The following is a 14,925-nucleotide window of genomic DNA, read 5'->3' as shown; positions in this document are numbered from 1 at the left end:
CTGTACACACGCACACACACACACTCCCCAACATATCTGGAAATACAGCATATAATTGATTAAATTCAACTTTGGTTAAATAGCTCCTCTTAAAAGGGTGTAGTATCAACAAGCTCTGAGGATTTCAGAACACGCCATACAGGCAGCCAAGCATTTCCATACTTTTCCTTTATATGTATTCAATTTGCCTTTTTGGTCAGGTTGTTCCACTATTCTAAACAAAAATAAAAAGCGCTTTTCTATTAAACCTCAGAACTACTGAAAAATTTTCTATGTAATTAAGCTTCCACGCAGCATCCCACTACTATAATCTTTGCTGGTTCGTCCTACAAATTGCTTGCAACAGCCAACCCACCTGTAGACTGCAAAATAAACTGTTGCAGCTCAGCACTGGACTACCTGGATGTGCAAGGCAGCGTTCGGATGTATGAGGCAAATCAGGGGAATGATTTCACCGATGGGACTTCCACCTCTTGCCCTTGTTGGAAGCCATCTCCAGACTGGAGTAGGTACATGGAATGGATCAGACACAGAGGCGACAAACGAGCATTAAGAACATCAATATCTGTGGGAAGCTCACGTTTGCAACCAAAAAGTCTCACCCATCGAACTGGCAGAGCTGACTTTTGCTCCCCTTGAGAACTTCAGCTTTTGCAACACACAGCAATCGCGTTGAACTTTTCGGTGTTTGAAGATGAATGCAAATATTGATGTCTCACTTGCCAGCGCTCCCAGGGAGAGCTTTGCCAGAGTGCAAGGTCCTTCCCACCGCACTGCCACACTACCAGTTCTTAATGAATTAAGAATGAACTGTGCAGCTTCATATGGGTACCAAACTGCTGCTACCAAAAGGCTTGTTGTGCTGAATTTCAGACACTCTGGGAAAAGTACAATGACACTTAATGATAAAACTACCATCTCTGCTGAACAATGCCTGAAAAATCCAATTAAGGATCCCTGAGAAGAGAAGAGCCAGGGTAAGAAGGAACAGCTACAGTCCCATTTTAGAAGAGCACAGATGAGAAGTTATACTCGCATGGTATTTATTTCAAAACCCTGTCTGTGAATGCACATTTTCTGATGCCGATTGCAAAACACAATCCTGCATCACTCCATGATAACAACACCTTCAGCTTGGTCAATACCTCATGCACTGGACAGTTGCCCTGCTCATTATTTAAGACACCCAGTAATTTTGTCCTTCTTCTCCAAAGTAAAAGTTGTCTGTGCACATACAAACCGTAAATTAAGTGCAGCCACTGTTTCCTCTGCTGGAGACAGGCATGAACAGCTTCCTATATCCTGAAGTACCCAGAATAGAAAAAAGGGACTTGAGCTTGTCACAGCCATAATGGAGCAGTCTCTCATTAAAAGTCACTATTACCAGCAACATCAACTGTGGCAACAAAGGGTTGAGGCTTACGCACCCCGTGAAAAACACTGGTCGACCAGTACAGCCTTCCTTGCATGAAGGCTTTAAGCAATGATACTTGTGTAAGCAAAAAGGCGTCAGGCTTCCAGCTAATCAAAAATCTTCTCATTTCTAATGCAGAAGTAGGAGTAGGGTATGTATTGTAATAAGTTATCTTGGACAGAAGATACTTTTTTCCTAATGGCACAACAAAGCAACTGTGCTTTTGATGTATCCATCGGTTATACTGATGTGTGACTAGACTGGGTAGAGCATCATGCTTCCCTTAAAAGATCAGGGCTTGTAATAGAAAACATTTAAAAATACTTACGTAGTCATGCACTGATAACAATGCATTTCATGGTGGTAACAATAATTCAGTGTTGAAGCGACAATAAAATAATGTTTAACCACATATCCAACACGGCATGGCTATACGTGTTTTACAGAGAACATGACATCAGACAGCTTATGGTATAACAGAACATACTTGAGTGATGTTTTTGGAGCGATTTTCCCCCCCAAGATAAGATCTCAGGCATCTGTCATCTATCTTGCTCCTACCAAGCTAAGGAGGCTGACAGTGTGAAAGAGAAAACCTACTGTAGCTTCCATTTCATTTGACCTGTAAAGAGAGTCTGCAAAACACCAGAGAGTTCTAATGTTTCAAGAGTGACTATCAATGACAGACAGGCATAGGAAGCATTTTCTACTGGTCACATTGCCATGTATATCACCCCGGTTTCAAAATGAAAGAAATCCCAGTATCCCCAAGTTTATTAAAGACTGAATTATATCGGGGAACATACCTTTGAGATGTTACTAGAGCGGCTCACGGAATGCCCCAAAGCCTTCTCATTCTGAAAGAGGAAGAACAGGATCACTGCAGCAACAAATCACAGTTATGAGGATATTTTAAAGTTGGTATTAGAAACCAAATTCTACGGAGAAAGTCTTACAGCTGTGGATTTTAAGGATGCTTCTATTGACATCAGCCCGATTTATGATAATCACTAAATTGCTTTGTTTACTTAACAAGATATTACCTTGCAGAAAATCACATAGGCAAGACAGGTACAAACTGAGAAATACTAGAACAATGATTTCTTCTCTCTATGAATACTGCAAAGCCCTTTTCTCAGGATGGCATCTCTTTTGGAAAGGATATTTCTCATCCCTGCTTCATCTACATCTAAAGGCAAACATCCAACCACTAAAACTGAAAGCTCTTGCTTAAAGAAAAGCAAAAGTATCACAGTGATGTCCGGAAACAATTGTGAATAAATGCATGTGTGACATTTCAGGAGAAAACGCAGAATTACTGAGGAACTTCCTATTTACCACAGAACTCAGAATTAAACTGGAAACATCACACAAGATGGAAATGCAGAAGCTGCAATTCTCAAAACTGAAATCAGTGACGACTGTAACTGCTACTCACTTTTCCACATGCAGACCCTGAATGATAAGGATGACATTTACCTACCAGTCCTACCAAAATAAACTCTAGGTTTCACCAAGATATTTCATCCTGTAAGGGTTCCCAGTTTCTGAACATCAGTTTACCATAAGTATAACCGGACACAATTGCTCCACTGGGAAGAGCCTAGAAATTGATCTGCAAAAATTTTTCTGAATAAAATCCAAGAAGAAATATGTTTTTTCTACACAAATATTACAAACAGGGCAAGTCATAACGTTTGGTTATAGATCAGTATCTATAACCAGTCTGTGAAGCTAGGATGCAACTGGGTTTGAGATTTAAACCCTCTGAAAAAAAGGGTAAATTTACTACTTTCTCCTATGGGCTCTATGTTGGGTAAGAGTTTCTAGAAGCACATCTTTTAATATGGGATTTCAGGAACCAAACTCTTTCACCTTTATTCCTGAAGAGAATTTAACCTAACAGAGACACTTTGACAGCACCCTTTTCCCGTTCTCACTGGCACTGGCTGACCAGACAGAGCTTCGGTCCTGCGTGTATAACAAATGGGGACATAAAAAACCTACCCCAAAACAGTCAACCGCAGTTAATCCTAGACCAGCTTGGATATAGCACACTGGTTCCAGACCTCCTGCCTGTGGTTTGTTACAATTCAAGCAACCTTCGGTGACCAAAGCCCACATCAAGTCAGCCCAGCTGGCTGGGCACCGAGATGCTACACCCATACCTGGAGATCCCTGTTCTCCCAGACACTTCTTCCTACAGCACAGACCCAGAGCAGCTTCAACGCTTTGTGTTGACAAAAGAGATCAGCATGCGCTTAGAAAAGCGGGCAGTCCCTTCCTTCCACCACCAGCTGCCTCTCAACGCAGTCCTGGGCTCTGCCTCAGCTGATGGATATAAATTGCACTTCCTCCCTTAAAAACATGAGGAAGCAAATACAGCGTTCTGAAATCCTCTGTATGTAGGAGTTTCAGTACCCAGAAGACAGTAAAACAGTGTTTCAGAAGAACAGAGGAGAAGCGACCAGGGACCCCCCCTGCCAGTTTTGACTGCTGGCTAAACTAAAAATCAGCAAGGATCAGTTTAAGGTCTGTAATAGTTGTGGTCTAAACTACCATTGGCTTGAACGCCAGATTTGCATACTGCAAGGCTGAGTTTGATTTTCGAGATGACTATGAGCTTTTGTTACAGTGATAACCGTATTCCTGGAACAGCAACACACACGTAAAGACCCCCCCCAAAAATATGGACGTGATGCTTATGTGAAGGCTAACATGGGATGGGACTACTGCCAGAACCAGTACGGCTAAGAATTGACTCCAACCGTAAGGGAAGGACCTAGCTGATTTCATCAAAGGCAGTGTAACTATAGCAACAGAGAAAAAAAAAAGAAGTTCATTGAAGCTACAGAAGACGGGAGGAAGAAAAAAGGGGGCAGGGACATGTTCTTAAGCTATGACGAAAAGAGACCAACACAAGCTGGCAAGAAGACCTGTCATTGCATATGTGTGAGGTGTGGGGCAAAGCAGGCTGTGCTTGGCCTTCTAGGGATGCACGGGAGGTAAACAAAGCAAGGCTATGTGGGACAAGGAAAAACGGTAGTGAAGAGTGGGACCCGTGGCCAAGAAGCCTGCCTGAAGCAACACATACAGCTCCACACAGGTGACAGTCTCAAATCCAGCCCTAGGTGTCAAAGCCTTCCAGGTGAAATTCCTAAAGACAAAATTAGACGGAGCAGAGGTTCTTCACATTAACTCAATGCTCCCTAAAATACCACTGTCTCGCTGAAGAAGATGCCTGCAAGGGAGCATGACTGAACTCAGGCGGGCACCTGTGTTGAGAAGGATGTGCTAAAATTCAATAAGCACAAACAGGCTGGAGGACAAGACCTATATTTGCAGAACACAGTAAATGATGCAGAGCAAATATACACTTAGCCGCACCACAGAAATTAGTCTTTCTGCTTTGCTCATTTTATCTGATGGATGCCAGGAGCCTTTAAGAGACAGATGCTCATATTATCTTTATTGATCTAAGGTTGGAAACATACCTATCAGAGGTTTCAGTCAGCAGACGACTGAGAACAGTTGGTTTCGTTATTGAAAGAGTGATAATTTTTAAACAAAAAAGCAGTCTTGAAAAAATAATACCTTAAGGGTTACAAAGTGCATGCACACATATATTGAAGTATCGGTGATATTTCTAAAGAACTCCTAGCCACCTAAGTGCTCTTTCACATTTCAGTTTCTTTACCACGTTGTCCTGGTTTGAGGTAAAACAGGACCAATTTTGTTCAGTAACTTCGCTTCTTAGCTGGGCCTCTTCTAACGACTGAAATTAACTGCATATTGTGCAGACAGTGTTCACCCTCTCAGAGTGATCAGACCAAAGTTTATAGCTGATGCCCAGGCGTGGTGTGCAGAGAGGCTCTCGCTTATACTTATTGCTGTAACCCCCACGGCCAACCAACTTTGTTATTTGCCCCGTTGGAGGGTCGGAAGCGGAAAAGCATAGGGGGGTCCCACCTGCGGGGAGGAGTGGACAGGACAGGTGACCCAAAACGGACCAACAGGGTATTCCATCCCATCTGCCTCACACTCAGTATAAAAGCTGAGGGATCAAAGGGTCAGCTCTCCTTCAATGGCCGACGTCTGAGGAGGACTCTGTTCGTCTACCTGTGATCCCGATCCTGAATGCAGATCCGGAATCCAGTTCCCGTCCGTCACTGAGTCCAGCCTGGGACTGCCCCAGTGCCAGCCGGTGACTTGATTGTCATCTCGGGAGCTTGATAGGTTTTGTATATTTTTCATTATTTCTTTTTATTTTATTATTAATATTTCATTGAAGTAGTTTAGTTCCTTCTAAACTCAAGTCTCTTTCCTCCTCTGCCTCTCTCTTTGAAGAGGGGTAGAGGGGAGCATCTGTCAGTCCCATCTGGGGTTCTTCAGGTCCCCAGTAGTGGATTTTGGCCTAAACCATGACACACGCAAAGCTGGTACCTCCATAAAGTCAACAGGAAATTCACTACAGCCTTAGCCCAGGTTGGCCAAATTCTGTACTCTAATGGGCTACTTACTGGCAAGCAGGAGGGGCACCAAGTCAGCCATATTTTCAAGGAGTGACAACTGACCCAATAGCCACTACCAGATCCAACACAGACTTGCAAATATACACAAATTTTCCAGTCTGGTTGGCCTGTCAGCTACCAAGCAGCCCCATCACCCAGAGAAAACTGCTTCAGCCCCTGGACATCAACTGACCTTGTCTCAGCCTGTCTTCTAATTGGGAACATTTTTTGAAACAGCCGCTCCAAGTCTCACAGTTTACGTACACGCAGACTTCAAAATGCGTTGGGCTGAAAACAGATAAGCAACCAAGTTTCACTGTGCAACCGCAATTTCCAGTTCACTATGACCACTCAAGTAGCACCTCCACTGAAGGAACATACAGTGCTTTCTTACCAGCTTCTGCACAGGACCAAAAAAATTACTATTATTATTATTATTTTAAAATCATTAAACAGCAACAGAAACACCTCTAAGTATTACAGTTGAGGAAGTCCAGCTGTGCCGTTAAACTATCTTTTACAAATAAAATAATAACCATCTATCCTTCAGGAAAAAGCACTGTGGAAGCCGTTAATTAGAGCCAGTGCTCGCTAGCGCTTACCATCCTGCGATACATGAAGGATGCTGTATGTTTTCCAGTCATTAAGATAGAAGAGAGCTATAAAGCCATGGAAGGAGTTCCCGGAATAGGTAGATTTTAATGTCAGGCACAATTACTAAGTGAGGAACAGAAACATTAAATAGATAAAAATTATTTTAAAGGCAAACAAACAAAATCTCACTTTTCCCACTATATCCATCACTAGTACATTCATCCTGGGATCTTCTACCAATTATTCACAAATTAACACTGACATGGGAGCGGCAAGGCTAAGCTTCTATTACGGTACTATCACCACCCAACAAATAAAGGTCTTTAGAGGCTTTTTCTAGCATGTTCTCATTGCACAGTAATACATATTCTAGTCTGGTAATTACAGCTCCAAACAAGCTCTCCTTCCCTCTTGCAAAAGCATTAGTCTTTGCACTTGAATGAAAGGTCAAGACAAGTGCAACATCTGCCAGCATGGACCACACAATTATCACCAGTCAAAGCAAGTGTCACTCTAGCAGATCAGTCTTTCTGTATGGGATAATGGGAATCCTGCTTTTCAAAATCATCCTACTCAACTAGAACCACCTGGCAGGCACTTAAAAAAAAAAATCTAGATAGGAAAAAATTACAAGTGCAACTTGTAACTTCTCCTGAGCCACTCACTGCCAGCTGCTGCTCTGAGGTCCCCGTCAGAGCCCGGCTCTAGGGAAACAGAGAGGAAGACAGAGGCAGGGAAATGACTGAAAAACAGAAAAACTGCTACCCATTCCTACAGTGACACATTTCTCTAAACTTTGGGTGTGCTTACTTGAAATTGCCTGAATCCCCCTCCCAACTTTCCTTTCTTTTTCTATCTGCTCCCTGCTGTGAGAGACAGAGCTGCCTCTTCCTTCAGCGCTTGCTTTAGCTCAGACCTGCTTTCCTGCAGGGCTCTTCATCTTGTCTTCTCCACCTTGCTGGCTCATTTTCCCTTCTGCCACCATTCCTTGGTTACTCTTGCATGACACCTCTCCCTTCACAGTTCAGAGATCTAGAAGCTGACACCTCCCTCCCATCCTCCCTTTTACCTCAGTCTTCCATATTCAGCACTGCAAGTAATTTTACCCTTGCTTCCCCACCATAACATACCCGTTTTCCACTAAGCACACCAGCTATGTAACTTACACAGTCAAACCCAGAAGCCTTGTGAACCCCAAAACACCAGTTCCTATCACCTGAGCCAGAAGGAGGGTCCCCACCCCCTGATAACAACTCAGGCAGCCACAGCTGCTCTTGTGCACTCACAATACCAACGCATCACGCTGAGCGTTCTCCAGACTCAGCTGTAGACCTAATGCAGCCTCAGCAAGCGGGCGCCCTAAAGGAATACAACTTGGGTGTACTTGCCAGGACGGAAGGAGGAAAATATCTTGGTAAAATGGTTTGGATTTTGTGTTTCCAACATTTTGGTTTTCAGTCATTAAGGCAGGTAAATAGAAGACAAGAGAGGAAGCAGTCTCGTAGCTTGTGTAGCCTTCTGGCTACATCCCTGACTACACACCTACATTCAGTCCTAAGTATGGCTAATACTAAACCCATCTTTATCTCTGCTCATAGATCTGGAGAAGAAACTGCAAGCCAGATTCCAATGGTTAGGCAAAGTGATTTTTATTCTCTTTAGCTCTGGGAAAGGAGGGCAGAGGGCACCAGAGGAGGGTCCTCCTTCCTTCTCAAGCCACCAATGGCTATGCATGAACCTAGCACATGCCTGCTGTCTTAATTCTCTGATGCACCAGTGACCTGAGAGAGCACAATAATTCTCCATTTTGCAATACAACTTTTATGTTACATTATCTTACATGATATGGTGGGTTAAGATCCTCACCTCATGGTAACAGTTCTCCAACTAAAATCTCAGTAATGAAGAGCAGAGCCCTTTGTTTCGATGATGTTCTTACTGCAATGCCTCAGCCACAGATCCCTACAAGGTAAGTACTAATGCCTCAACCCAAGAGAGGCACAGTTAAACAAACCAGGGCAGACTGGCCAGGGTACTGCCTACTTGTGGTTTTCGACCTGGAATCTGAAAGCCGTTTTAATCTCATTTTGTGCATTACAATTGCATTTTACAATGACAGTTTAAGCACAAGATCGATATGCAGTAGAATCACTTATTGTTATCAACAGTGAGTGGCACGGGCACCATTTCAACAAAGTCTTCTGGGTAAATGGTTGCTTTCCTTAATAAAAAACTTTGCAGACGATAATGAATAAGTAATAATTGCTCCCATTCATACAGCAATTCTCATTCTTAGATCTTATGAGAATTACAGAATGGGACGCAGAATAGCGTTGCCTGAAATGGTGAGGTACTGAAGTGCCGCGTAGCCGAATGCCCCTTGCAGGACAAAGCAGCAAGTCAGGAATGAAGCTCAGTTCCTCCACCAGGCCCCATGACCAGAGCATGAACGCCCAGCTGTTATACAAACACGCAGCCATACACACCCAGGCGCTCCTTCAGGTTTCATAACTGTGTCGGATTTCCCAACAACGTCTTCCCAGAATTTATGCAAACCTTGCACTGCAACCCTATACCTGAACAGCAGTAATTAAAAAGAACGTAAGCTTTAGGTTTGGGGAGAGGGGTTGTTCTTGTTGCCAACACGATTGGCATGGACACTTAGTTGTCTGAAGAGGATACAATGAGAGAAAAGAAGTGGGAGAAGGCTTTGTGAATTATTTTCTTCACCTGTCAAAACCAATGGATTGTTAAATTCAAAAGCTTTGTCAGCACTAGATCTTGTGGCTGACAGAACCCAACATTTAATTACTTCAGTAGGAAATGGTGTTTTGCATCATATCAATTGAATACGGCCTTTATTTCTTTGGCAGTCACCAGGTCCCGTGGAAGAGCAATAAACTAACAGTTTGTAAAACCAGTGCTTGGCAAACTTAAGCCTTGCTCATTTCAAATTTTTGTCCATAAAATATGATGAAATTCATACATCCATAAATCCATGGGTCCGGATGGGATGCACCCGCGGGTGCTGAAGGAGCTGTCTGAAGTCATTGCTGGACCACTCTCCACCATCTTTACCAAGTCTTGGGAAACGGGCGAGGTGCCTGAGGACTGGAGGAAAGCAAATGTCACTCCAGTCTTCAAAAAGGGCAAGAAGGAGGACCCGGGTAACTATAGACCGGTCAGCCTCACCTCCATCCCTGGGAAACTGATGGAGCAGCTTATCCTTGGTGCCCTCTCAAGGCATATCAAGGATAAGAGGGTTATTAGGGGCAGTCAGCATGGCTTTTCCAAGGGGAAGTCATGCTTGACCAACCTCATAGCCTTTTATGAGGAAATAACGAGGTGGATGGATGATGGCAGAGCGGTGGATGTGGTCTACCTTGACTTCAGTAAAGCATTTGACACGGTCTCCCACAGCATCCTCATGGCTAAACTGAGGAAGTGTGGACTGGATGACCGGATAATTAGGTGGACTGCGAACTGGCTGAAGGAGAGAAGCCAGAGAGTCGTAGTCAATGGGGCAGAGTCCAGTTGGAGGCCGGTAACCAGCGGAGTGCCTCAAGGGTCGGTACTGGGGCCCATATTATTCAATATATTCATTAATGATTTAGATGAGGGAATTGAGTGTACTATCAGCAAGTTTGCTGATGACACTAAGCTAGGAGGAGTGGCTGACACGCCAGAGGGCTGTGCTGCCATCCAGAGAGACTTGGACAGGCTGGAGATTTGGGCAGGGAATAACTTAATGAAATACAACAAGGGAAAGTGTAGGGTCCTACATCTGGGCAGAAACAACCCCAGGTTCCAGTATAGGATGGGGAGCTACCTGTTAGAGAGCAGTGTAGAGGAAAGGGACCTGGGGGTCCTGGTGGACAGCAGGATGACCATGAGCCAGCACTGTGCCCTTGTGGCCAAGAAGGCCAATGGCATCCTGGGCTGTATTAGAAGGGGGGTGGTTAGCAGATCGAGAGAGGTCCTCCTTCCCCTCTACTCTGCCCTGGTGAGACCGCATCTGGAATATTGTGTCCAGTTCTGGGCCCCTCAGTTCAAGAAGGACAGACTGCTGCTGGAGAGAGTCCAGCGTAGGGCAACTAAGATGATTAAGGGAGTGGAGCATCTCCCTTATGAGGAAAGACTGAGGGAGCTGGGTCTCTTTAGTTTGGAGAAGAGGAGACTGAGGGGTGATCTTATTAGCGTTTATAAATATATAAAGGGGGAATGTCATGAGGATGGAGCCAGGCTCTTCTCAGTGGCGACCAGTGATAGGACAAGGGGTAATGGATTCAAGCTGGAACACAAGAGGTTCCACTTAAATTTGAGAAGAAACTTCTTCTCAGTGAGGGTGACAGAGCACTGGAACAGGCTGCCCAGGGAGGTTGTGGAGTCTCCTTCTCTGGAGACATTCAAAACTCGCCTGGACACCTTCCTGTGCAACCTCGTCTAGGTGTTCCTGCTCCGACAGGGGGATTGGACTAGATGATCTTTTGAGGTCCCTTCCAATCCCTACCATACTGTGATACTGTGATACTGTGAAATATCATCAAGGTTCGTCGATGATTTTTGCACGCAACTAGAAGAGTAATGAAAGGAAGAATAATGGCGTCTAATCAAAGAACAGTAATGGCATCTATGTCTTGCATCTCTGCTCTTGTGCAGTATTTATCCCCAGACACTGGAAACCAAGGTGGGTGATGGAAATCACACCACCTATTTCCTTTTTTGCCTTCCTGGAGACCCAGTATAAATACTGAAAAAGGAATCCAAACAATCTGCCCTATCCATCTAGTCCAGTTTCTCCTGGTTTTGGATGATCCCACTTGAGTCTCAGGGACCAGCAATTCGTGAATGAGTGCAGAACCCCAATACAAGATTTCACATCTTCCATCACAGCAGCAAATCTATAGCAAGTTCTCTGTGGATTACTCAGCTCACTAACTTGCTTATTCATGTATCACATCAAGCCACTTCACATAGTGGCAGACAAACTCGGAAAAACAACCTGAAGGCAAAAAACAAGGCTGGAAGTAAAACATAGGAGAATTAACAAGCTTTATTCCAGGTGCTGAACTTACAGCCTGAGAACATCAGCAACAGAAACAAAATCACAAAATCATATGGCTATAACAAAGAAAAAAAAAAAAAGACCAATGAAGGGAAAAGATGACAGACCGAATGGCTTTAATGGCAGAGTTCAAGGAATTCGAAGAGCAGGTCCCATGGGGGTTTGGGGAGGGGAGTCAAGGATGCTAACAGACCATAAACAAGAAATATAAATGAGAGGAAATTCAAAGAACAAGGCAAACACAGCAGAATGCTGAAATTAAATAAGAATCTCTTACCTATGTCTGCACCATAGACAGAAGCACAATGTGCTCCGTCTCCAGTCTGCCTTGTGAATACCTCTCAGAGTTTGCATGGATGTGCGTGATACTGTGCAAACCTGACAGGAAGGCAGGTCCCTACACGTTCCAGATATGGTCCACCCGTCTGTAAGTCCTTACTGATTGAGTATTGCTGTGTGCTCAATCTTGCCAGTTTAGTCTTAGGAGTATGTAGGATACAATGCTTCGATCCATTCTTGAGTCTAACCATACACTGGACAAGGTTAGGAGATCATTCTCTTCAAGAAGGCCCTTTTCTCCATGGCTTTGGTATCCAGACTTTTTTTCAACACACCGTTTTTCTGGTTTTCGCATTGCTTCGTACTTCCAAAGGCTCTATGCAAAGTGCATCTGCTTATGGACAACCTGCATTCCCAGCTGCCATTTCAAACTGGAGATCTGATCTCCATCTCCCCTTTTCAACTGTTTGGGCCAGAGGATGTCATAAAAGCCTTCCTCTTGCTGAGCTGAGGCTGCCTCACCTGGAAGAGCAAGTTTTAATTTCTGCACAAGACCATCAGTCTGGTACATTTCACTAAAATTACATTCATTTGCACGCTTACTATATTCACATGCCACGTGCCCAATTTCTAACAAAAAAAGTAAATGGCAAAGTTTGGCATCCAACATGTTTTATGGATGTTCTTATCTCGCTGTTGCCAGACAACCTGCCCGAAATGGATGCACGCCTTTATGTGATGCAACACATAAAAATGAATCCTTCCCTCAGAGAACAAATTATATGAACTACAAAAGATATGATCCAAAAATATACACCTTTCTTGATAATGGATGCAGTATGCATTAGGCTTACCTGTGTGACAGCAAAAATGACGTTTCAAACAATTTAATGTATTTAACAGCAGAAAGAGGGATGCAAACGCTGATAAAGCCGGCAATTATAAACAGATTAAAAGGAATAACATTCTATCTTTTGTGAAGTAATTGCGTTTAATGCAACTGCTGGAATTCTCTTGGTACACTACACATGTCAATATGCCAAAGCAATTGACTATTTTAAACATTCACAGATTAAAAAACCCTCTAGGCAACTGGCAATTTGGCATTTCTCGAGCTGCCAGCAGACACGGGAAGCCTGCAGCCTAGATGCACTCTCAGGAGCGCTGGCCTTTCTCGGGGTCTACGCGACTTTGGAGGCTGAGCCGCTTGCTGCAGGACCAGGCTGTGTGCTCGCAGGCGCTCCTCGGGCAGGGCGGCAGGCGGCCGCGCGGTCTGCACGTCCCGTGCCACTCGGACGCGATGCACTTGCCTGGATCACTGCCTCTGCTCAGCTAAGAAGGTCCACAAAGCTTCTCTGATTTCCAACTCATGTTATGCCATCCAAGTATACTGTTAAAACAGTGAATCACAGAATCATCTCTTAGCCAAGGTTACAAAGACCTCTTGAATCTAAAAAGAGATTCAGAGCAATACTAGAAAACAGGATACTTCCCAAAGAAAACTTGATACTTCAGGTTCCTATTTTGCTCAAGGATTTTATCTTCTTTTCCTCTCTTTCCATCTTAAGATATTAAGTAAGATTGCTTATTAACCTATTTCTGACTGCACAGACTTATCATAAGGGCAAATTATATTCCCTATAGCAACTAGAGAAGTCACTTCCCAAATGATGCTGGGAAAGTGTTCAGGATATTTTTGGCAACATGATATGGCCAAAAGCACGACAGACAAAGGAGCTCTCGAAAGAGCACTTGTATGTATCAGACCTTGTATGTATCAATACCTGCTCAGTACAGACCAGCTTGGTTTTGCCTGAAATTTCATCTTGCCATTACTCTCAGTGCAGTCTGCAAAATATTCCGATCCGCAGTATTTCAAACTCAGTGTTAAATGATCACACATATTTAGGTAAATGAGGAACTGGGCCCTATGGATCCCGTTAAAGCTACTTAGCTAAACACTGGTTAGAGTGAGATCCTTGTAAAAATCTAACCTGTGATGTCCTGGGGAGCTTTAAATACATTACCGTTCTCACAACAATTGCTTGTAAGGTCAGAGAACACGTAAATAATAATATGTAGGAAAAACAACACATTCAACCATCCTTACAGAAATAAACCAAAACTACTTAAGGAAAACACTGCTCTGGGAAGAAAGATGATTCACAGCTAAAAGAAAAGGCACTCTTCATTTAAAGGGTAGTGAATTTAAACTGCAGAACAAAAATCTTTTAAAGCATAAATCCGCTAACAAAAATTATATTAAGTGATCGTTCAGAGTTACACAGAATCACAGAATGGTCAGGGTTCGAAAGGACCTCTGGAGATCATCTAGTCCAACCTCCCCCCCCCCCCCCCCCCCGTCAGAGCAGGGTCACCTACAGCAGGTTGCACAGGACAGTGTCCAGGCGGGTTTTGAATGTCTCCTGGCTAATGATCGAGGAAATTCAGGTGTCAACTGGCTATTTACTCCAAGTCCTTTAAAGAACATCCAGGTGCGAATGCACACGCTTACATACGTTAAGAATACATACAGAAAGCACACACACAGCCAACTACCCTCTCTTTCCCCAAAACACAACCCCTGATATGAGAAACACAGGCAAAAACTCTCTAGCTGTAACAGGCTACTCTAACCAGTAACCCAAGAGCATTTTACAGCATTTTGTCAGGGAAGCACAGTTGCTCTCACATGGGGCCTCACCTGATGCTTGGGGATGCAGCCAACTACTGCGTGTCCAGAGGCGGCTACATGGGACCAGGCAGAAGACCAGTACTGGGGGCATCATTCATGAGCACGTACTGGTTCTACCAATGTTCTGCACTGTTTGGTGCTATGCCACCCGGTACAGCAGTGCTTTGAAACACCTGGCTACATCTCCAGCCTCCTATGCCATCGCTAGCCACCCCCTCCCACAGCGCAGCCCAGCCAGGACATTTTTTGCAATCGCATATTTCAGGGCGTTCTGCAAAACTGAGTCCTGAAGAGGCCAATGTATGTCTCTTGCTTTGACAGGTCTGTCTTTCAGGACCATTCCCTTTGTTCACAGACCTGTGTGAAC

At 44.0% G+C, this 14,925-nt stretch overlaps 1 protein-coding gene across 1 annotated transcript in view; it reads right to left on the bottom strand.

The window, feature by feature from the left end:
* MARCHF8 (membrane associated ring-CH-type finger 8) overlaps nt 1-14,925 on the bottom strand; it is a gene marked incomplete at its 5' end in the record, with an annotated part of 79,691 nt that overhangs the window by 23,929 nt on the left and 40,837 nt on the right. Inside the window, one exon of the mRNA XM_082486782.1 lies at nt 2,221-2,271. Coding sequence (XP_082342908.1) covers nt 2,221-2,271 — 51 coding nt within the window. The remainder of the gene's footprint in view (nt 1-2,220; nt 2,272-14,925) is intronic.

The sequence above is a fragment of the Vanellus vanellus genome (genome assembly GCF_965231255.1).
Source record: "Vanellus vanellus genome assembly, chromosome: 7".
NCBI lineage: Eukaryota > Metazoa > Chordata > Aves > Charadriiformes > Charadriidae > Vanellus > Vanellus vanellus.
Note: the sequence above shows the minus strand (reverse complement) of the source record. Positions and strands in the feature narration are given on the sequence as shown.